The 20,410-nt window shown below is 50.1% G+C and overlaps 10 protein-coding genes across 10 annotated transcripts; 6 read left to right on the top strand and 4 right to left on the bottom strand.

Moving 5' to 3' along the window:
* Positions 1-179: 179 nt before the first annotated feature.
* Positions 180-2,392, top strand: N7471_009945 (uncharacterized protein; the record flags this gene model as incomplete). The annotated part of the gene is made up of 2 exons (XM_057282664.1): positions 180-1,609; positions 1,666-2,392. The coding sequence occupies 2 exons, from the start codon at positions 180-182 to the stop codon at positions 2,324-2,326; spliced, it is 2,091 nt and encodes a 696-aa protein (XP_057133547.1). The 3' UTR covers positions 2,327-2,392.
* A 184-nt stretch (positions 2,393-2,576) lies between these two features.
* On the bottom strand, positions 2,577-4,481 carry gpi16 (GPI-anchored transamidase subunit GPI16; the record flags this gene model as incomplete). The annotated part of the gene is made up of 3 exons (XM_057282665.1): positions 2,577-3,607; positions 3,661-4,055; positions 4,111-4,481. 3 exons carry the CDS (start codon positions 4,479-4,481, stop codon positions 2,577-2,579), a joined length of 1,797 nt encoding a protein of 598 aa, XP_057133548.1.
* A 341-nt stretch (positions 4,482-4,822) lies between these two features.
* On the top strand, positions 4,823-5,859 carry N7471_009947 (LUC7 domain-containing protein; the record flags this gene model as incomplete). The annotated part of the gene is made up of 3 exons (XM_057282666.1): positions 4,823-4,865; positions 4,958-5,289; positions 5,365-5,859. The coding sequence occupies 3 exons, from the start codon at positions 4,823-4,825 to the stop codon at positions 5,857-5,859; spliced, it is 870 nt and encodes a 289-aa protein (XP_057133549.1).
* Positions 5,860-6,493: 634 nt separating this feature from the next.
* Positions 6,494-9,133, bottom strand: N7471_009948 (uncharacterized protein; the record flags this gene model as incomplete). Its single annotated transcript, XM_057282667.1, has 4 exons — positions 6,494-6,748; positions 6,799-8,283; positions 8,344-9,008; positions 9,058-9,133. The coding sequence occupies 4 exons, from the start codon at positions 9,131-9,133 to the stop codon at positions 6,494-6,496; spliced, it is 2,481 nt and encodes an 826-aa protein (XP_057133550.1).
* Positions 9,134-9,854: 721 nt separating this feature from the next.
* Positions 9,855-10,604, top strand: N7471_009949 (uncharacterized protein; the record flags this gene model as incomplete). Its single annotated transcript, XM_057282668.1, has 1 exon — positions 9,855-10,604. One exon carries the CDS (start codon positions 9,855-9,857, stop codon positions 10,602-10,604), a length of 750 nt encoding a protein of 249 aa, XP_057133551.1.
* A 173-nt stretch (positions 10,605-10,777) lies between these two features.
* Positions 10,778-12,728, bottom strand: N7471_009950 (uncharacterized protein; the record flags this gene model as incomplete). The annotated part of the gene is made up of 2 exons (XM_057282669.1): positions 10,778-12,409; positions 12,447-12,728. The coding sequence occupies 2 exons, from the start codon at positions 12,726-12,728 to the stop codon at positions 10,778-10,780; spliced, it is 1,914 nt and encodes a 637-aa protein (XP_057133552.1).
* Positions 12,729-12,809: 81 nt separating this feature from the next.
* On the top strand, positions 12,810-13,785 carry pre9 (proteasome core particle subunit alpha 3; the record flags this gene model as incomplete). Its single annotated transcript, XM_057282670.1, has 4 exons — positions 12,810-12,833; positions 12,895-13,079; positions 13,163-13,581; positions 13,646-13,785. The coding sequence occupies 4 exons, from the start codon at positions 12,810-12,812 to the stop codon at positions 13,783-13,785; spliced, it is 768 nt and encodes a 255-aa protein (XP_057133553.1).
* Positions 13,786-15,085: 1,300 nt separating this feature from the next.
* N7471_009952 (uncharacterized protein) lies at positions 15,086-15,424 on the bottom strand (the record flags this gene model as incomplete). Its single annotated transcript, XM_057282671.1, has 1 exon — positions 15,086-15,424. The coding sequence occupies one exon, from the start codon at positions 15,422-15,424 to the stop codon at positions 15,086-15,088; it is 339 nt and encodes a 112-aa protein (XP_057133554.1).
* A 1,993-nt stretch (positions 15,425-17,417) lies between these two features.
* On the top strand, positions 17,418-17,675 carry N7471_009953 (uncharacterized protein; the record flags this gene model as incomplete). The annotated part of the gene is made up of 1 exon (XM_057282672.1): positions 17,418-17,675. One exon carries the CDS (start codon positions 17,418-17,420, stop codon positions 17,673-17,675), a length of 258 nt encoding a protein of 85 aa, XP_057133555.1.
* Positions 17,676-19,795: 2,120 nt separating this feature from the next.
* N7471_009954 (uncharacterized protein) lies at positions 19,796-20,287 on the top strand (the record flags this gene model as incomplete). Its single annotated transcript, XM_057282673.1, has 1 exon — positions 19,796-20,287. One exon carries the CDS (start codon positions 19,796-19,798, stop codon positions 20,285-20,287), a length of 492 nt encoding a protein of 163 aa, XP_057133556.1.
* Between the last annotated feature and the right edge of the window lie 123 nt (positions 20,288-20,410).

The raw sequence follows: 20,410 nt of genomic DNA on the forward strand, positions 1-20,410 counted from the left end.
CTCAATAGACGAGGACGTAGAACTGAATCCAGAGAGCTACGTTAAAGAGACATATATAGTCACGTGGCATGTGGGGCCACCGGTATCAGTCATTTGACTGTCCTACATCCTTCTTGAACCCTCGGGGTTTAGCGACTAATACATATACATATACTCATGACAATTTCCTCGATGCAAGGATGTCAGGGAGAGCTCGTAGGTACATGAGTAAGCGAAACCGCGCTTGTGATTCCTGTCGGGCTAGGAAGGCAGCTTGTCGCATTGATCGAGCACCTCCCTGTTATCTTTGCACACTTCATGGGAAAGAGTGCACATTCCTACAGCCAACCTCAAGGCCACGCCAGCTTTTTTCCGACGTGGTCAGCCCAGAGATCCCCCAACAGGCTGAGGTAAACTCACGCTCAGAGCAGCATGAGGTTTCACCAGTTGGTGACTCAGTCCACTACGATATCTTGATGTCAATTGATCATGATGGGGTAGATCATTCGGTTGCCACTGCACCCGAGGGGTTTCATGACTTTTTTGATGGAGCTGGAGTATCATTATCGGGTGGCTTTGGAGATGGCACATGGCCAACTGGATTTAGTCCAGGGAGCTTTATCTATCCATCTCCTGGGCTGCCAGGGACTGGTCGCTCGGAGGATAGAGGTTCATCGCAGGCCGCCTGCCTGCCATTGCTTATGCAAGAGAATGGCTCATCGATTTGCCTTGATACTCAAGGTGTAATGACACCACAGTTGCTCGGCAGTAGTGGCGATATGGACCCTTTGCTGATGAGTCGTTATCAATACGACACATCTGGGGCTTTTCATTTCAAAAATCTCAACATCCAATCTGTGTCTTCAGGGGCCGACCAAACTCAATTTCTACTGTCAAAGCCATCAATATTTGCTGCCAGCAGAGAGGAAAACGGATGCGAGAACGTTTCGACCCTTGAGTTGAGGCAGGAACTCGAGACTTTGGTCCCAGGAGATATTGGAATCAGGCTAATTAACCTGTTTGAGAGGATTGTCGCACCGGATTACCCAATACTTGGTCCACCAGGCCAATTAAATCCCAGCACCAGCCCGCCATACCTCCTTGCGAGCGTATACCTAATAGTCGAGCCCTTCACTAAATTTGACGAAAGACTATGCATTGATCTCGCATATGATAAGCCATCAAGTGTGGCACTGTACGATATTATCAACAAAGCGCTTCCACATGAGATACATGCCCCGAAGCTTTGTATTGTACAGACAATGCTTCTTTTGGCCATTCGACCTTATCCAAACCCAATTGTATTGGATAGTGGCTTCAAATGGTCCCAACTTGCCACTCTTATTGCTTGCGCTCACACCCTTGGGCTACATTTGGATCCAAAGTCATGGAGAATACCTCCATGGCAAATTGCCCAGCGACGTTGTCTGTCTTATTTCATTTATTCGACAGACAAGTGGCTTGCATTGAGCCTTGGTCGGCCACCTTTACTACACTATGATAACTGGCTCGTGACAAGTCCTAGCCAAGAGGATCATCCTGTCAGTGGACTTGACCCTCTAGCCTGGACGAACATCATGAAGCGAGCGGAACTCGACTCTCTCCTTGATCGTGTTCTAACCCAATTATAGTAAGTCAAGCCGCATGTCCATTATTTCGTCGTTATCCGCAACTCACCAGTATTAGCTCTCCCCGTGCCATTAATACCATATCTACCGATTACGAGAAGACTATCGCGTTGACGGGTCCACTGCTTGAAGATCTCTTCTCATGGCATAGACCGGTATTTGCGCCATCGACCGATTTTAGATCATCGCATCAAGGCAGACCAATCGGACTAGAAAGAACACTCGAGACGAACTACCATTACATTCATCTTAGTATTTGTAGGGCCATTCTGAGACCATTCCTGCAGCCAACTGTCGAAAATTTGAACGAGGCCGATTATATACTAGCGCGTGAGCAGGCCCGGATCCGAGCAGAAACCTGCATTTCTGCGGCAGCGGAATTTATTTACGAGCTGCGCCCAGAGGACCTTGAGGCTCTATGGCCGGCCTGGAGTGCAACCGCATTCTCGTCCATCTGTTTCCAAATCCTGCACATGGCTGCCAGCTCCATTGATAGGAGCGAGGCAGATAAATGGGTCACTTGCTTGCACAAAGTGCGCCGGGATATGCGCCTGAAGGCTGATGTTTTGCCTTGCCTCCATCTTGGCCTTCTCCGAATTGACTCCCTATTTTGGAAAGGAATTGATAATGTGTTGCATTTGGAAGAGCATGTCCGGCAAGCTTTCGCGTCAGGCTCAAGCATTGGTCGGTCTCTTGGTATAACCGGTCCAGCCAAGTGACCATGTGTTGCATTGATATTTACTATTAAATTCTGAATAATGAAATTAGAGGCAGTTGTATGAACAGCCTCCTGTGTGCATCCATTGTAAAGAGGTTTGTGATAGCGGTCATTTTTGGCTTCAACCTCAGGTCCTTACGTTCTATGTGAAAAATAGCAGTAGAGAACCGAAGTTAGCCTTTTTACAAATATCTTACGGGACATTGAAACCGCTAAATATTGTAATTGTAATTATTATACTCAGATGTGAACTACTCCACTTTAGTATCCTTGCCACGGAGGCGATCACGAATAGCCACCACTTTCCCCAGTATCCTGCCTTTCAAAGTCTGGGCTCCAAGAGCGTCAGCCTCATCTATGGAGACAACTCGTCGAACCAGGATGTTGAAGATAGTTCCGAATGCAAGTGCAATCACGGTACTAGTGAGAATGATCACATTGTATGGCATGCTAAAATCCGGGGTTGGGAGTTGAAGCAGCAGACTCGTAGAACGGATGTAGATCGGTGCTTTGTGGGCATTATCCAAGATTCGAATTACAGCAGGTGCAACGTTGAACCCTCGATTGGCATCGGGTGGGTACTCGGTGTACCGAAGAATGGCTTTCTCGAAATCGTAAGTCAACGTGACAGTTGATGCGGCGGGAACAGACAGCGCCAATTCTAATTGGGTTCCACGCTCGCGATCAATGGCGGGCCGGTAGTACGTCTCTTTGACGATTTCAGAGGCTGGGACTTCGCGCAGGACTCCATCGTGCCCTGTGATTGTTGCGCGCAAAGTATGTATATATGGTCGCAAGAACCACGGAAGAGACTCGAAGTAGATAAAATCAACTGCGCTGATGTTGGATGGATTGCCAAAGATAATGCGCATTCCACCGCGCTCCTGGCCGTGGCCAACGATAGTTCTCTCTGCGTGCAAAACAGGCTCGTCCAACGGAACTTCGGTGTTCACTGGTTGCTGCGGAATCGAGAGATCAAAGGGAAGTGATGGCGCCAATCTGAAACAGCGCGTAAAGCCATCCTCTTTCTTGATTTCATCGGCCACTTCCGATATGAAGACACCCCGTTCGTGGGGCACCCGAAGGCAGACACTTTGGTCGCTAGTTCCATCGAAATCTGTAAGAGGACAAACACCATTTATACTTCGCCCAAATATTTCCGTAAGACTCCAGGCCTTGTCGTTTGTCTTCTCTAGCGGGTAGCAGGTATCATCTGAATTATAAGGCTTGGAAGTGTCACAAACGAGCTCCTCATTAGGCACAGGTCGAGGAATTGGGTTCGCTAGATCTATGTAAGCAATCTTGAGCCAGAGTGTTCCAGTGAAAAATACGCACAACGAGAGCGCTTGGACCGGTCAATATCCAAGACCATGTCCACGGTTTGCTCGATCTGAACCACACATTCTCCGTCTGCAGAACAGACTGGCTGGATATCCACTGACATACTCTGCCATGCGGCATCGAACAATTTGTGCCCGTCAAATAGTGAAGAGATTCCAGCCTTGCCTTTGCAAGGAAGCAGCTTCAAGAAAGGAGTCAAATTCTCTGTGCAAACTACCTCTCCGGGAAGTGTTCCATGCAAAAGGTGCAGTTGGTCGGCAGCTGAGTGATCCCCAGCTGGTTCAAAAGAAACAACAGGTCGAGTAGTCCGGGTCGAGTCTACGAAGTTCAGCGAGGCGCAGAACAAACCAGAGAGGGACTGCGTCAGGGTGATCCATTTGGCAAAAGCCCTAAATAAGTCAGCATTGTATGCCTCTCAGGTCATATTTCAAGTGGGGAGCATACTCTTCGTCACCCGGCGCATCAATCCACGCCCAAAGCTCGACGCCAGTGCCTCCTTCTTTACTGCCGTTCCATGGCCGTGGGCCCCAACTTTCAGCGTCCCATCTTCCCGTGGTGAAGCGGAGGTGTAATTCTTTTGTGTGGGCGTGTTGGAGTATTTGACCAAGGGCGCGAGGCAGATATCTAAAATGTTGTTGGTCGAATGATTGTTGTGATGTATTGCTTCGGAAGTTAAAAGAAGCTAGTAAGGAGGACTGCGGGAGAGGTTGTAGGAGGAGGTGCTCGTGATAGTCCGATGACGCAAAGACAGAGGAGCTCCATAGTGAGAGAATAAGCGCGACGAAAGGAAGTGAGAATAGTGAAAGGACCGTCATGACTTCATGCTTGCCGGAGCTCGGTCTTCGTCCACGCGGTTATCACGGGGCAATTGGCAGGGGGTATCGGCGAAGCGATGGGCCTATGTTGGCTGTGGCCGCAGAAAATCAGATCTAGGTAATCACCGAGTCAATAGAAAAGCTCCGCATCGAAAGAAAAATCAAAGCCAAACTTCAGAATCCCCGAGATGCCCATCTGGTCTCGTTGACTGCGGAGGCTCACCGCCTTCCTTGGCGCCAAAAGCATCAAAAACGAAAGACTTCGTCGTTTGCCGCCAATCAGCCCGTTGACACAATTTCGTCTTTCCTTTCCTTTCCAGCTTCGTGGATAAACTATCAACATGGCAGCAGAACAGAGAAAGCTGCTTGAGCAGCTCATGGGAGGTATGTTGCTCTTTTTATGACTCTCAAAATATCCCAGCTCTAGCCTACCCCGACAAGTCTCCAAATTGAGCTAACATTGCTTCTGTCTATAGCTGATCAGCTCATTGGAACTGGCGCACAGGGTCGCAATTCCCAGCTCGCAATCACAGACAACAAAGTTTGCCGTTCCTACATTGTTGGCACTTGCCCGCACGACCTGTTCACCAACACCAAGCAAGATCTCGGACCTTGCCCCAAGGTTCACAGCGAAGGCTTGAAGACGGAATATGACACCGCACCTTCCTCAGAGAAGGCAAAATGGGGGTTTGAATTCGATTACTTGCGCGACATGCAGAAGTACATTGACGACTGTGACCGCCGAATCGACACTGCGCAGCGCAGACTGGAAAAGACGCCGGATGAGATTCGGCAGACGAACGACCTGGTATGTCTAGCTTTACTTCTATATTCAATCCCCCATGTGATGGACTCCGTTGGGCTTCACTAACTTCTTATATAGCTCAAACAAATTGCCGATCTTTCCAACACAATCAACTCCGGTCTCCAAGAAGTCTCGATTCTCGGCGAAACAGGCTCTGTCGCACTAGCACTCAGTGAAATGCACAAAGTCCGCACCTCCAAGCACCAGAAGGAAAGTCTTGAGCGCGATCTCAAGAACCTCCAAGATACCTCTGGTCCATCCGGCCATCAAAAGCTGCAAGTCTGTGACGTTTGCGGTGCTTACTTGTCTCGTCTTGACAACGACCGCCGGTTGGCGGATCACTTCTTCGGAAAGATGCACATGGGATACTCAGACATGCGCAAGAACTGCAAGAAACTGAGCATAGAGTTGAAGGGCCGGGCTCCGCCAGTTCGTCACCATGAAGAAGATGATAACCCTTACACCTCTGGTGGTCGCCCCGGTGCTGGTCGGGCTCCTCGGTATGGCGGTGGTGGCGGTGGCGGCGGCGGCGGCGGTGGATATCGGCGCCGCGGAGGAGGTGGAAGATGGTGATTTTTGACTTATCTTCTTTCTTGAAGACTTGGGCTCTGGGCCCGTTGCATAGCGCAGGCGTTTTTACTTATTATCTCGTGTATGATGCTCAGACGACGGTTAGGGAGGTCATAGGATAAGTGCTCAATATCCATTTCATTTTTCATTATTCTCCTTCTTGTCGATATCTCACAACCGCTTAAAGCAGGAATTGTGTATAGTATGCATTATCTTTGCCCCTGATATGATAGAATATTACGATTTTTTTGTCTGCTTGTGTCATAATAGAAAAAGAATACATAGCACTAGCAATGAAATGAAATTCAGTGACTACAAATGCAAGACTTCAATAGAGCATGGTTCCAATCTGGCTACGGAGTACAACAAACCCATACACATGCAAATTCGGGGCTAAACAAGCCCTATGAAATACTAACATTACTAGAATCGGTTTCATTTTGCGAGTAGAGAACTAGGAGGCATAAAATTTGAAAACATTTGGCGGTGGGTATTCCACTTCCTAAAACAAAACCCTTTTCCCAGCCCTGAGGACTTCAGTCCCGAACACCAGACTAGCATTGCGCAGTCTTGTAAAAGGAAAAAAAAAAGGGATAAACTGTACACGGAAAAAATGGCTATCATGGACGTGGCTCTATTACACACCCTGCTGGGGCACATGGCCGTTTGCTTGGGTCTCAAATAGAGCTTGCATCAAAGTGTCGTAATTAGCAGCGGCGGCAGGTTGGCGGGCCAGAATGTCGCGAACGACACTCAGCTGCGCGATGTCCACGTTAGGTGCAGTCTTGAGAAGTTGCTGGATGGCGGGAGCATCAACTTGCGGGCCGAGGACTTGCACCGCGGCGGGGAGGCCGGTCAGAGCAGGCTGGTGTTGAGGAGTGACCTGGGCTTGCTGTACAGGGGCCTGCTGGCCGTACGCAGCGGGGTTCGAGTTGAATCCACCGAAGTGAGAGGGGGAGTTGGTGCAATTCCAGCGCTGAACTGAGGCTGTTGGGGAGTTGCTGCAACTGTGGGGCTCGCAGAGACAGGTGGCTCCTGGCTAGCCTGGTGGGATGGCGGCTGGACAGATGAAGGGTTGGACTCCCCAGTCTTAACGACGAAAATAGTAAGAAGCATGCGCTGAGTAATGGGGCCCTCCAGTGAGATGTTTTCCAGCAGCTCAATGAACTCAGGCATCGTCGTGGTGCCAATCTCCATTGGGACAATATAGGTGTCTTTGACGGCGGACAGCGGGTGCTTTCCAATGACGCCATAACGCCCACGACTATGGAAGTAGTCAAACAACTTGTCGAAGCCTGCTCGATCCGCAGGCTGATCAGGACTGCTGATTGCTATCACAGACACATCGGTAGACTTGCTGAATTGAAGGCCGCATAGATAATCGGTTGCCCGTCTGACATCGATACGGCCATCAATAACCAACGTGGAGGGCGCCAGCTGGCTCCATGGGATTCGGCCACTTAAGTCCGCGCCTCCCACATGCTTCGCGGACGAGGAGAACTCTCCAATTGGAGGCATCGTTACCTTGCCACGCCAGATAGTGCCGTCATCGTCGAAGTCTTTGGGCGAATAAGGAGGTGAATAAGGTTCATCGTCGCGTAATAGCTGATCGATCTCAGCATCTGCTTGGACTCGGCCACTAGGTAGTGGCTCATAGATGGCGGGAGCCACTTCGGGGAAGACGTGGTCATGATGAGCACCTTCAGGTGATAGACCCCGAACATATCCATCAGTCTCTGTCTTTGGTTGATGGGGCCCCATGGGGCTGGTCGGGCTTTTGTGGGCTGGACTGCCGTCATCGCCGGCAGCGCGCCGGGGTCCACGAGAGAAAACGGACTCGTTCGCGCCATGGTGTTCATCCTCGATCAACTCTTCTCCTTTATGGGTGCGTCGAATCCGAGGACCTTGTTCCTGGACAATGGTGTGATGTCTGTCTGCTTCGCGCTTGATCTCAGCGTCTTTCTGCTGTAGTTCTTTGCTGGCCATCTCCCCCGTTGTCATCTGAGACAGCGACTTAGGGGAGAGACTACCTATGAGCAGACGATCTCGCAGAGAAGCATTCTTCTTTACATTGAACATGATCGACCGTAATTGCGCCTTATATGATTCATTCGGCTCGCCTGACCGCCCGCAGATACTCTCATACATGGCATCCTCAATGGATAGAGCCAGTTGCTGTGCCATGTCCTCCACTGATTGGTTCGCACGCAAGGTAAAAGAGCCTGCTTTCAGGGCTGCAGTAATCTGGTCTACAAACAACTTGATGAGGTGTGTGGCCACACTCTTGCGAGCAGGCATCAGCTCCTCCAAAGCTCCAATGGCAGGTGCGGCGGGGATGGTGGCTGTCTTGATTTGGGGTGCAGTTGTCTCTGGGATGGCTGCCGGGGTAGGCTGTGGGGATACACGTTGCTGTTTGACCTGGGGGCCCTGATAGATAAACGAGTTAGCATTTTGAATGTGATGACTGAGTGAAATGGAAGTATTTACATTTTCTGCCTCCACTGTTTCTTCAAGTTTGCGCTTGTTAGTGCTGGATCGCCGAGAATCAACAGCATGGCCATTCTTCTCTGGTTCGACTGAGGCGGACACAGCGGACACAGCGGGTGCAGGAGAACCGCTGGGGCCTGGTGTAGTGGACGGCGCAGTGCGAGCTGGTGTGCTAGCATCTGTCCGGCTCTCACTAGGTCTTCCTTTGCGACCTCCCTTCTTGCCCTTTTTCCGCTTGGACTTCTTTTCCTCGGCCTCTTGACGACGTTTCTCAGCAAGCTCTTCCCAGGGTTTCTCGCCCGCGTTGATCTTTGCCAGGAGGTTTCTGTGGTTCTCTGGTCGACATTTTTCGCAATAGTATTGATCTGGTTCTTGGCCTTTCATGAATGTGAGGCCCATACAGTCATTGTGTTGCCATGCTGAACATTGATCACAGCAGATCATGTCGCGCTCCACATCCTCTTCCTCTTCATATTCACCGCAGATGCATCGGATGATCTCTTCTTCATCTCCCTCGGGTTCACTGGGACCGGGTGTGGGTTCGGCGGACAACTTCGCGCTCTTTTCTTTCGGGCTTTTGCTTTTGCCTTTTTTCGCGGGATCATCTGGCAGTTCGAGGTTCTTGTGTTGGCCTTTGGTGGCTCGGCCGGAGCGTCGGGGTTCGTCTAATCTTGCTGTTAGCTTGTCTTCTGGTAAATGGTCCGCAACCCGGACCTGGTGTTGCCTTTCCACTCTCAAGTGATCGGATAGCAATGTGTGTAGTGATGGTGTACGAAAGCTTACCGGCCATGATAATGGTGTTGGCGCGTACTACAGCGCGTGACAGGATAATAGGTCTCTTCACTTGCTCGAAATTCAGGTGTTACCCCAGGCTGACAAAAGTCTCTACGGGCTCAAGGCGCTAATGTAATACACAAGAAGAGGGCACAACAGCGTCACTGTCTAGCCCACAATTCTGCTCGATCGAATAAAAGAACCGATCTAGTCTCTGCACAATATTCTTGGACTGACACGCGGTGGCGAAGAACGCGCTCAAGCGGGTGGTGTTATGGTGGACTGTGCAATCCCTTGCTGCGCGTCAAATCGACACTTGGCGCTAAGCGGGGTCGCGTGGAGTGAGTTGAGCCCAAATCACGCACTTTGTAGTCAAAAATGGCACTAGAAGTTCTGAGTTGAGATTGAAGCAGTATTTGCTCAAAGATCAAGTGGCGAAAGCAATAACGCCAGAGAAGGATGGTTAAAAGATAGAAAAGAGATGCGATGCGATGTGAGGAGAAGAGAGATGAATAAGTGGCTTGGCTCCCGTCTTTGTCATTCACCTGGGCATTATCACGTGTTATTTGTCACCAGCCACAGGTTCGCGGCGAAATGCCCTTGTGTGAATCTTAAGATTGAGCTTCTCCAGATTCCCCACTCTTCATCACAGGCTCTTTTATTCCCGCCAGTTTGATTCTGAACTTATTTCACATCCTGTATCTCCCATCCTACCAACTTGTGACAACTTAGAGAATATGGCCGACGTCCGATCGCTACTCCGCAGTGAATTAGCTTCCCGCAAGGGCACATCTCAACCAAATACGACAGGAAACCGGGTCACCAAAAAGCGCAAGGTTGACAGCGAAAATGGAGTAATGCGAAAGAAGATCCGCGCCGCAGAACTAGACACATTTCAGTCTACCTCTGGCGCAACAACCACCGAGCAAACCACAGAGGATGAAGGTTCAGAGCAAGTCGAGGATGATGTCGCCGGCCCAGAACCTCCACTCGACACCGAACAGGAGATTGTTGAGCCGGCTGCAGATCTTGCAGAAGAATCAACTACGCAGCCGCCTGAAGATTCATCCACGCCTATTGACGAAGAGGCATGGGCAGCATTTGAACGCGAGGTCGCCGCACAGTCTGATGAGCCGCATGCACCAGCCGCTGTTACAGCCGAGGCTACGATATCTGCAGCACCAGTGACAGCTGCAGAACTCGCTGCGCAGCAAGAGCGAGCGAAGACATCGACAGTTCGCACTCGTGAGGCAGAGATGGAAGGGGAGCGAGAGGATGCCGCACGGCTTTTGGAAGAAGAATTTGATGAGATGGATCAGTTGGAGGAGCGGGTGAGAAGGCTCAAACAAAAACGCGAGGAGCTGCGGAAAGCCCGCGCGGAAGACCAGACACTGGATGGGCCGATGGTATCTGGCGCAGTGGAGCAGATTGAGAGCGAGAGTGAAGACGATGACGACGAGGATTGGGATGATTGGAGATTCAAATGATTGGATCGATGGTGAAATGACGAATCGTCTACGTGAAGGGAAATGATTTCCCTCATCTACAGTGATACCCTTAGAAACCGAACGGCATTGGTATAAGCAAATTGCCTCTTGATGTACAATATGAACTCGGCTGTCCTTATTTCGACAAAAGTGATGTAATATTCAGTGGCCAACTATCCTTGACTCGGCTTCTGTTCCTCATCTACCGCCTGGTCAACATCCATGTAGCTCATTAGTGCGTCCTTGTTGACGCGCATTGCCTGTTCAATCTCGGCCTCGCCTTCTCGGAGGAGATGCTTGCCACGGAGAAGATCTCCTCGCTGTTTCCGCTTCTCTTCCCCCACCCGCTTCTCCCGATCTGCAAGGGCCCTCTCGCGTTTCTCCCGTTCAACTCGTTTTCGGTCGACTTCTTCTAGCTCTTCTGCCGTCATCTGTACCTCCGGGGCCGGAGGCAGAGTAGATATGTATGCCTCAATCAACGGGTTTCGAACCTCTGGCGCGAGTCCGATATAACGAATATCGGTGATGATCATGGTGGGCAGAGCTTCCAAGTTCGATGACTGATGCAACAAGTCCAAAGGAACAGATTTGAGCAGGGCTGACAGGTCTGACTTGCGAGTGCTTTCGGGTTGCTTGAGACGCGAGATGTGGTCCCGGTAGAACTTCTCGCGCTCTTTGTCTCCAAGCTGAGAGTCCTTCATTTCCGGCTCTTTCCTGTACTTGCGCTTGAATTCCGGCCAGTAAAGCTTCGGAGTGGCATGTTCTTGCAAAAACGCCAGATATCTAATGCGCGGGTCGGTCTTCTCCTGCTTCGCTTTCTGCTCTCTCACATCTTGGATTCGGTCCCGGGTCCAATTGGAAAAGATCTCTCGTCGTGTCTTCATGTTCGAGGGTGCGGTATATCGGGTATCTTCAATGATGCGGCCTTCTTCGATGACATTTTCCCACGTCGTGAATGGGTTGATTCGGAAGTCATCCAGTAAGTCGCGGAAGAGGGCCTCAGCATCGGCCTCTGTCAGCGGCAGGCCCTCTGCGCCCTCTTCCCAATCTTCTTCCTCGACCTCGCCATATTCCCCAGGGTCCAGTCCGTAGTCTTCACCCATGGCTGCTAGTTGATATGCCATGTCTTCTTCATTGAACTCTAGCGGCTGATCCTTGGCGCCTTCACTTTCAGCTCGTGCACGCTTTGACGGTTGGCCCTCTTCCCCCTCGCTGTCTGTAACCTCGACCTCTTCATAGTCGGAGTCATAGTCTGCGCGTTCCGCTTCTTGCGGTGTTGGCTGGGGCTCTATACGAACATCCTGAGGCGTAGGCGATTCCTTTTTGGCCGGCATCTCGGGCTCACCCCGTTCTTTCCTTTCCTTCTTCTCACGCTCCAGACGATCAAATTCGATCACGCCCTTCAAAACTTGCTCTGGAAATTTCCAAAAACTTTCGTTTGTTTCCGGATTGTGCACAAATCTCCTTCCAAGCTTGGTCTTTACTAGTAGCCACGGGGCGCAGTCAGGAATAGGATGTTTCGCTTTTGGTCGATCTTCGGGTTCTCTCCGTCCACGATCATGATAACCTCTCCCACCGCGGAATCCTCCGCGGCCACGGGTGTTTTGTGGTGGGCCAAACTGCGCTGGCCCAGAACCAAACCCTGTCGGTCCATAGGGCGTCGAAGAAAACGGAGGTAGCGTCTCGGGGTTGTATGTTGCTTCTGGAGTGTCGGGAGCGGCCTGAATGGGCTGAGGAGCCGTTTCTTGAGGGCGGGTATATGTCGATTGCTTTGTTGAAGAATTATAGTAGTACAGATGACCTGGCTTAATAGTTAGAACGGCCAAAACTTTTCACTCAAACCCAGCGCAAGACCAACCTGTGGGGGCTCGATGTTGTGTCCACCCCGAAGGCAAAGGGGGAGGAGCGGCGTATGTTGATCTGAGCATGGCGATCGAGATGAATCAATTGAAACGCAAAGCAATGGGTAAATCGGCCTTGTACTCCGTCCTTGCGGGTCAAAGTGGTGAAATCGTCGCAATGAAGCTTTGGTGTGGTGAAGTGGTCCGAGCTTGGCGGATGACAGAGGACGCGCCAGGGCGAGTTGCCTGGAGCTTCTACGTCTTCACCACCGACCTTCACCATCCCGAACCACCTGTCTCGCACAATCAACCCTTACCTTTAGCCCATATCTGAGTTTTTGTTGCTTTTATTTATTCATTCACGATGTCTCGGAGATACGATTCGAGGGTTCGTGCACACCGTCATTCCTTTTGTGCAGCTCCAGCTAACCTATGACGCTGTTGGAAAGACCACCATCTTCTCCCCAGAGGGTCGACTCTACCAGGTTGAATATGCGCTTGAGGCTATTTCTCACGCCGGCACAGCCCTTGGTATCTTAGCCAAGGATGGAATTGTCCTCGCTGCTGAGAGGAAGGTGACCAGCAAGCTGCTGGAGCAGGATACCTCTGCTGAGAAGCTCTACACAATCAACGAGTACGCCAAACCCCCTGTTATCTCGAATCAAATAGCCAGATTTACTGTGTTTGGTATTGGGATAAGTAGCTAATATTTTTCAGTAACATGATCTGCGCCGTTGCGGGTATGAACGCCGATGCCAACATTCTGATCAACTATGCTCGCCAGAACGCCCAACGCTACCTCCTCACGTACAATGAAGACATTCCATGTGAACAGCTTGTCCGTCGACTGTGTGATCTGAAGCAAGGATATACCCAACACGGAGGTCTCCGCCCATTTGGTGTCTCCTTCATCTACGCCGGGTACGACCACCTCCGTCAGTTCCAGTTGTACCAGAGCAACCCCAGTGGTAATTATGGAGGCTGGAAAGCGACGAGCGTTGGCGCAAACAACGCAAGCGCGCAGAGTCTCCTCAAGCAAGATTACAAGGAGGACTGCGATCTGAAGGAGGCTTGTGCTATGGCCGTCAAGGTACTGAGCAAGACTATGGATTCCACAAAGCTGAGCAGTGAGAAGAGTGAGTTTCTCGGGTACCGTTTTTGCATTATGTTTCATCCTGCTAACATTTCTACCTTTCGCAGTCGAGTTCGCAACAGTGGGCAAGACCAAGGATGGCAAGATCTACCACCACCTATGGACTGCGGATGAGATTGATTCCCTTCTCCGGGAACAAGGGCTGGCCAAGGTTGATGATGAGCCCGAGGCTGGTGACATAAAATAGATTAAATCCTCTCTTGTTCTTTTTCCGTTTCAGATACTCGAATCCAATACTTTGACCATAATCATCCGGTTGCAATATCCTAGCATCACCTCATGTCCAAACAAAACATTGTTCTTTTATCTGTCGCGCGTGCTTTTGTTTATGGCTGCATCTGGTGTTGTTCTCTTGTGACGTGGCATGCACATCGGCCCAGTCTCAGCGCTCTCCTTCAGTTCTTCACTCCAATTTGACGCTGTTTACCCTGGAGATGTTGAAGCAGATAGGTACACGTAGGCTGAAGAGACATGGGTGTTGCTTAGGGGCATGCAGGCTCTAGCCAGCACAACTAAATTCTCCGATTATAGTGCCATGATATATAGTTCCCAGCTGGCCGTTCTGTGGCCTTCGGTTCGTACCTCGTCACTTTTTTATTTCTCTTGTCAATCTCACTAGCACCTACCAAACCTGTCGTTATTTTACCCAGATTGCTCAAAACCAACGTTTTTGAGGTGGGTTGAAGATTTGCAATGTTGGAGTTGTCCACGGCCTTGGGGGTATAGAGCAAGGGAAGTGGAACCCACGTTAGGCCACCTAGCCCTGGATTCTTCCCCTCACAACACTACCATCTAGCAGGACTGCTCCCAATTTCCTCCAACTTTTCCCTAGAACGCTGCTAAAGATCCATCTTCTTTGTGAGAGGCTCATCTTATTAGGTTATCTAAGCATGGGATCATCACGTGCGGGGATGTGTGATGAGGGGCATTTTGTTCCACACTATGTGCCCTCGCTCTGACACCAGACACCACTGCTTTCGTTTGAAGGATTATCTCGATGCTGAATGGCCATTTGATATTCGTCAGGCCTCAATGGCTTTTTTGTCTGGTTACAGCAGGTGCCACTCCTTGTCCTGTGAGACTCGATCTGTCTCAGCGAACCGCTCACCCAGGAGAACAGGGCGCTTATGACATGGCTAGTCCCTATTGACATTTTTTTTGGGAGCTTAACAGCCTATGAACAGAAATCAATATGGAGTCTGAACCAATTAAATTTCTCATCAATCTTTTCAAGCGGCGATATGGTTCTCCCATCACCTTGCAGAAACTCGATTCGGACTTGATGTCACGGACAAATGGTGAAACATGAAACTCGCTGCAAATCCCCCTAAAGAAACAGTGACAGGTAACAAAAAAAAAGACAGGACAATTGGCCACGAAGGACCCGAAACAAGTCAACACAATTACTGTTCACATATCCAACAAAAAAAAAGAGAAAAAAATAGCAAATGCCAAAGGAACACCGGTTTTACAAATCCAAGCCAATCCTATCTTAGGAGAGTGCTCCTTCGGTCGTCCCGCTCCCGCTGCAGGGAGCGGATCTCTTTCTCCAAGTCCATAATGAGTTTGTTAGACCGATCCATTGAGGCCACAAGTGTGGCACCCTCTCGCTTCCACCGGTCCAAACGGTCGACTTCGGCACTTCGCCGGCGATACTTGGTTTCGATTTTTTCGCAGAGACGACAGTTGGTCTTCTCATTCTCGGTCGTGTTGACGAGTCTCATACCGCATGTCTCGCCGGTGCGATATTCATAGTTGCATCGGTGAGCAAAGGTGGTCCAGCTCCAGTCTCCACACGCAAATCTCTTTTGGTTGTAAAAGCACATGCCTATTAGATCTGTCAGTGCTGCTCAATCTGCAAGTACGACATAACCCACTTGCTCACGGCTCTCCGTCTGTGTTTCAGCTTGAATACCGGGTTGCTATTGGTTGCACCTGGCAGTACACCCGCGCTTGTCGAATTTGATAGGCCGGCCTTCGTCTGAATTTTCAAAGGACCTGGAAAGCTCAACAAAGTTGAAACAAATTTCGAATGAATCCTTTCTATGAAGAAGATCTATTGGCCTGGCTTGAAGATTTCAGACTCGAATTATGAAACCGATGGATGATAGAGAACTTCACAGCATCCTGGGGGCGTTGACAGGTTTATTTATGTTTCGGACGAAGTTTCTATGCCACGGCTTTATTCTCCCTTGTTTGCCTCGTCCCACTGTTGATCGACGTTTGTCAGTGCCCGATGGCTTATCATCCGTGGTTCCAGTCCGTGGATTTCACATCGCACCTGCCTGACGGTTGATCCGGTTGGCTGTGAGCAGTTCTCCAAGCAGTGGAGACGGTATGATGGCCATGGTATCTCGAATGGAGCCACTATGAACAACCGGTTGCTTCATGGATGCATGCAACCCTCAGCCGTGGCGATTCCCTCCTCATGGTGATGATGTACGATGGGCCGAAAATCCCTCAATCCATGGCTGCAATCCTCTAATTTCCAGATTCGACTACTGCAATTATGCCGTCGCCATCTGCCACTCCCCGCTTTCATGTGGATGCTGTTCGCATGGACTCGCACTCCTGTGATTCTCTTGCGTTTTGCATGGCTGATTCTGCATGGCCGAGTCAGTCCCGGTACTTGCCAGCTGTCGTATTGATGCAATAATCAGGCTTTCATGCCCAGGGATAACCCTGTCTCTATGCAAGAGAAAGCTACTGCCTTCGCGAATGTGATGGGACTATGCACGCCCCTTGTGACTCCACCACAATGGGTTGTTCTATCTTGATGCGATTTGCAATTATTGATTGGCTCAATTCCTCATCTACCATGAGCACTGACACGGGGTTCTGACCGAACGCCATGTTTTATCCACAGAAGTATCTATCCGATATTGCTGTCTGTGTGATTGCAGACGCATGCACATCCCGAGTTATTGCCTTCGCTCCTCTTCATGACTCTTACGTCTCCTGCATTTGGGCAATAATGGACATCCATATTGGGGTCTCAGCATGTGGTTGCAACCATTAGCCCCTGTCGTCTTGTGTTATTCCTACCGAGCCTTACTCGCCAGTCTATCAAAATTCAGACTCGGCCGTCTTTCCACCCCTGCCGCACCTTTCCGGTCCGTGGCTTTCAGCCAATAGCCCTCACTCAAGTGGCAAGGCTAGAGTCTCTGAGGCTCTATCATTGGCACTCGTGTCCAAGGACACGGACCACGCAATTGAAAATTCTTGTACCACACCCCAAAAGTTAGGGATGCAGGCCAGATAGATCCATTTTCGTTCAGCTGATCTCTCACTCCTGCAAAGAGGGATCCTGCATTTGCCCCCGCTCATGTGTGTGTTCATCATCATCTACTTGCACCTTTTGGCGGAAATGATAGGATCGGATTGATGTACGGCGCTCGCCGCAGACACGAACCGTGACACATTCCACATATTGCTGAACCATATGCAGCTGCACCAAAGCTCAGAGACTCTGACGTGGCACGTTGTTTCTGGCTTTCTGCATCAATTCCTAGTAGCAAGGGCCGGGTCGAGGGCCGTGGATCGCCGTTTAGGGATTGTATGCAAGCTCCACCGAGGACCCAGATGCCATTCACGTTATTGACAATGACGAAATATGACTGATTGCCAATATGGAATGGAAACTCCTGCAGACTTCTGTGCTTGCCGTTTTGGCCGATTGTTCTGGGCAATGCACGAATACGACAGGCGATCGTCGGTGAATGCCGCTCAATCACGCCCAGAATTGGATCTAGGAAGATGATCCATGACAAGATGTTGAGTTGGCAACTGGCATCCCTGATTATTGCTCACAGCCTCAAAATGGCCGTCACACTCGGTGGATCTATCCTTCGCTGCGGCGAGTTGGTTGCATCCAGCCCCGAAAAGCTCTCGAATCAACTTCTGAAGCCCCCCTGCTTTTTTGCCTCCCGTTCCGTCTTACCACCGAAGTACCCTCGCCCATCCCTAGTGTACCAATGTTTCTTCTCGCAAGGATCAGGCCGATGGGTTGGGAAAAGCATGGTTGTCGTTTCTGCCCAACAAGCGAAGTTGCCGGGTGAAATACTAGAACGTTTTTGATCTGGTTAGAGCTACCGCAGGCCAATTTTGAGTGTTATCAACCCGGGAAGCCCGTGCCTCAACGTTAAAATTGAATTCTAGGACCCGCATACAGGCTCCCACAGCGCCGGGCTCTTCTGATCCCGTGATCTGAAAGTGAACGGAGGCTCCCGCACCTTACACACGCCTGCCTTTGACAGGCGACAAATCGTTGAGGGTAACGCTACCTTCGGTGTTGGACAGCAAAAAGCCCACTGCCTACATTTTTTCAAGTGTACGGGGATTGGTCGATCGGCCGACTTATCCTCACCTGCAGCCGGCCCAATCGTCCAATGGTAACCGTCAGCCGGGATGTCACTTGTATGCAACTAACGAGACCTTCCCCACCCGTCCTGCACCAAAGAGGCATGTGCATCTCATCAGCACTTGCGCTGGGTAAGGCCTACGCCTACCTCTCATTGGTAGATCGTACTCTCTCTGAGTGGGCCCTCGCATTTGCGTGTTCCTAGTTGTCTTGACGTTCCTCCCATGTCCAGATGCTCCACCTGCGGTACACATCGTGAGCACAGCACCAAATCACGTTCTAGGGAGTCTCTTTTTTTTTTCGTTTTCTTCTGGCATCATTTAGCACAACTTATCTGGGATGTAATGCCTAAGAAGCCATTCTACCCCGTAATTCATTGCTAATTGGCTAAGGGTACCTTAGGTTGTCTATTTGAGGTTTAATGGGCTTACCCTAAGATTATATTTGAGCCAGGCCGCCCCAAAACCTCGAGGGCGTTGGTGCGATATTAATATAGGGAAATGCATATATGCTCATAGTTCATATCTCAATATCATTTATTTAAAGTTTGAGCCCGCTTTTCCTTTTGTTTTCCTCACCTTCTCGGAGTCTGTTGACTGACCAACCAACCTTCCTTATTTGATCAAGCAAATCGTCCTCTAACTCCAACAAGGTCTAACATCCGGCTCCCCTTCATTCCTATCGCGCTCCTACTCTATCTCCGAAGGGAAGAACTACAGGTGATGATCATACTGACCCTTGCCAGCTCGTCTTTGCAAGCAACGAAATATTTCGTTGCTACTATGTTACGATTGAGAATATGTCGAAGAACTTCGCAATGAAGTTGGTGGACATACGAGACTGATGAATCAGCAATGATATTTGTCCCAACCTTGTAACACCCTGGCGAGTCTGGGCACGCTTCACTCTCGAGCCAGTACGTCCGCGGCGCACGCTCGAACCCCCTCTACGCGGCGCCTCTGTCTATTACGGGGACGTCGGAAACGAGCAACGTCGCCTTCCCATGCATCATTTGACGACATTTTCTGACCGGCTGGTGGCCCGCTAGTCGTCAGAATATGACCTGGAGCTACATGGCGTGACAGTCGACGAGTAGTACGTTCGTGGGGGAGGACGGAGTTTTCATGGCGGGTTTAATATTGTGTACGATATTTGTTACCACTTCCTCGACCGTAAGTCACATAATGGACTCCATCGCTACAGTGATTGGCCCCTCCTTGGTTCATTGGAACTAGAAGCCGTGATAATAGGGCCCCAAGAAGGTTCCAGGTCAGACAGAAGCAACATAGCTAGGGATTCTCTCGGTTAACGAAGCTTTCGTTTCTTTCCCCAATTCTGAGTCAATTTGCTGAGAAACTGCTTGACACCTGCTTCCACATGAAGCCCTTGTCTTTAGCTACAAATGATAGGAACATTATGGACGTGGCAGATATCCTGCGGACCCCGACGTAGATTCCGGTGAAATAATATATCAAATCAACGCAATTAGTAACTAGAACTCTCAAGGGCCCTTTGATTCCATTTGTATGGAGCCACTTAGGGCAAGCTCATTACCCGATTAGGTTAGCCTGACTGTTTCTGGCCAAGTGACGTCAATATGATCCTAAGGTCTAGAGAACTTGGAACACAGAGAAGAATGACAGACTTCTTGTAATGGATTTTCCCTGATAGTAACAAACTTGGAACGAGCAATTCATTTATCTAACAAATTGCTTTTATCCAATTCATTGCATCCTACAATCTCGATACTCAAGCCCATCCTCAACGAGATATCTATACGAACCCCTCCAATCCACACCTAAAATCATCTCCAGATATCATATTCACATCTCCCAGAATGTGGAAAACCATCATCTCAGCCGGGCAGCAAGCCACCCGAGCCACTCGAAGCCAGGTCTCAAAAACCACTACCCAATCCCTCGCCACGCCAACAGCAACAAGAACCCCTTTCAGCACAACCCCACTCCACCAGATCGAAGAGGGCCAGGGCTCGCTCGACCGTGAAACCTTGAACCCGGAGCGCTCAGAGACTGCCAAATCCGGTACGGACGGCGAAGTCGCCAAGCACCCCTCTGCATTCGACCCGACAAACACAGCACCCGAGAGCGAGCTCGCGGCCACTGAAGAGGAAAGCAGGCAAGACGGCAAGAAGGAGAGTCCTCTAAATATGAGCCCGGCGAATAGGGATGCCAGCGCTTGGAGGAGCCAGGCTGAGGACGGGCCTGATCGGAATCGGGATCGCGAAGCTTCCAGCTCTCGTGGGGTGCCAAAGAAGAGCCGTAGTATTCATGTGAAGGAGGATGGGACTCATGTTTCGCACCGGGATTGAATGCTTTCTTTGTTTATAGTATCGCGATCGATAAATGATCATGTTATGTAGGGAGTTCAGCATTTCCAAAATACATGTCATATTGAGATTCGATCAATGCTATCAAGTAATTTTGTCCATAGC

The sequence above is a fragment of the Penicillium samsonianum genome (assembly GCF_028829775.1).
Source record: "Penicillium samsonianum strain IBT 33392 chromosome Unknown utg000005l_segment0_segment0, whole genome shotgun sequence".
NCBI classification, from domain to species: domain Eukaryota; kingdom Fungi; phylum Ascomycota; class Eurotiomycetes; order Eurotiales; family Aspergillaceae; genus Penicillium; species Penicillium samsonianum.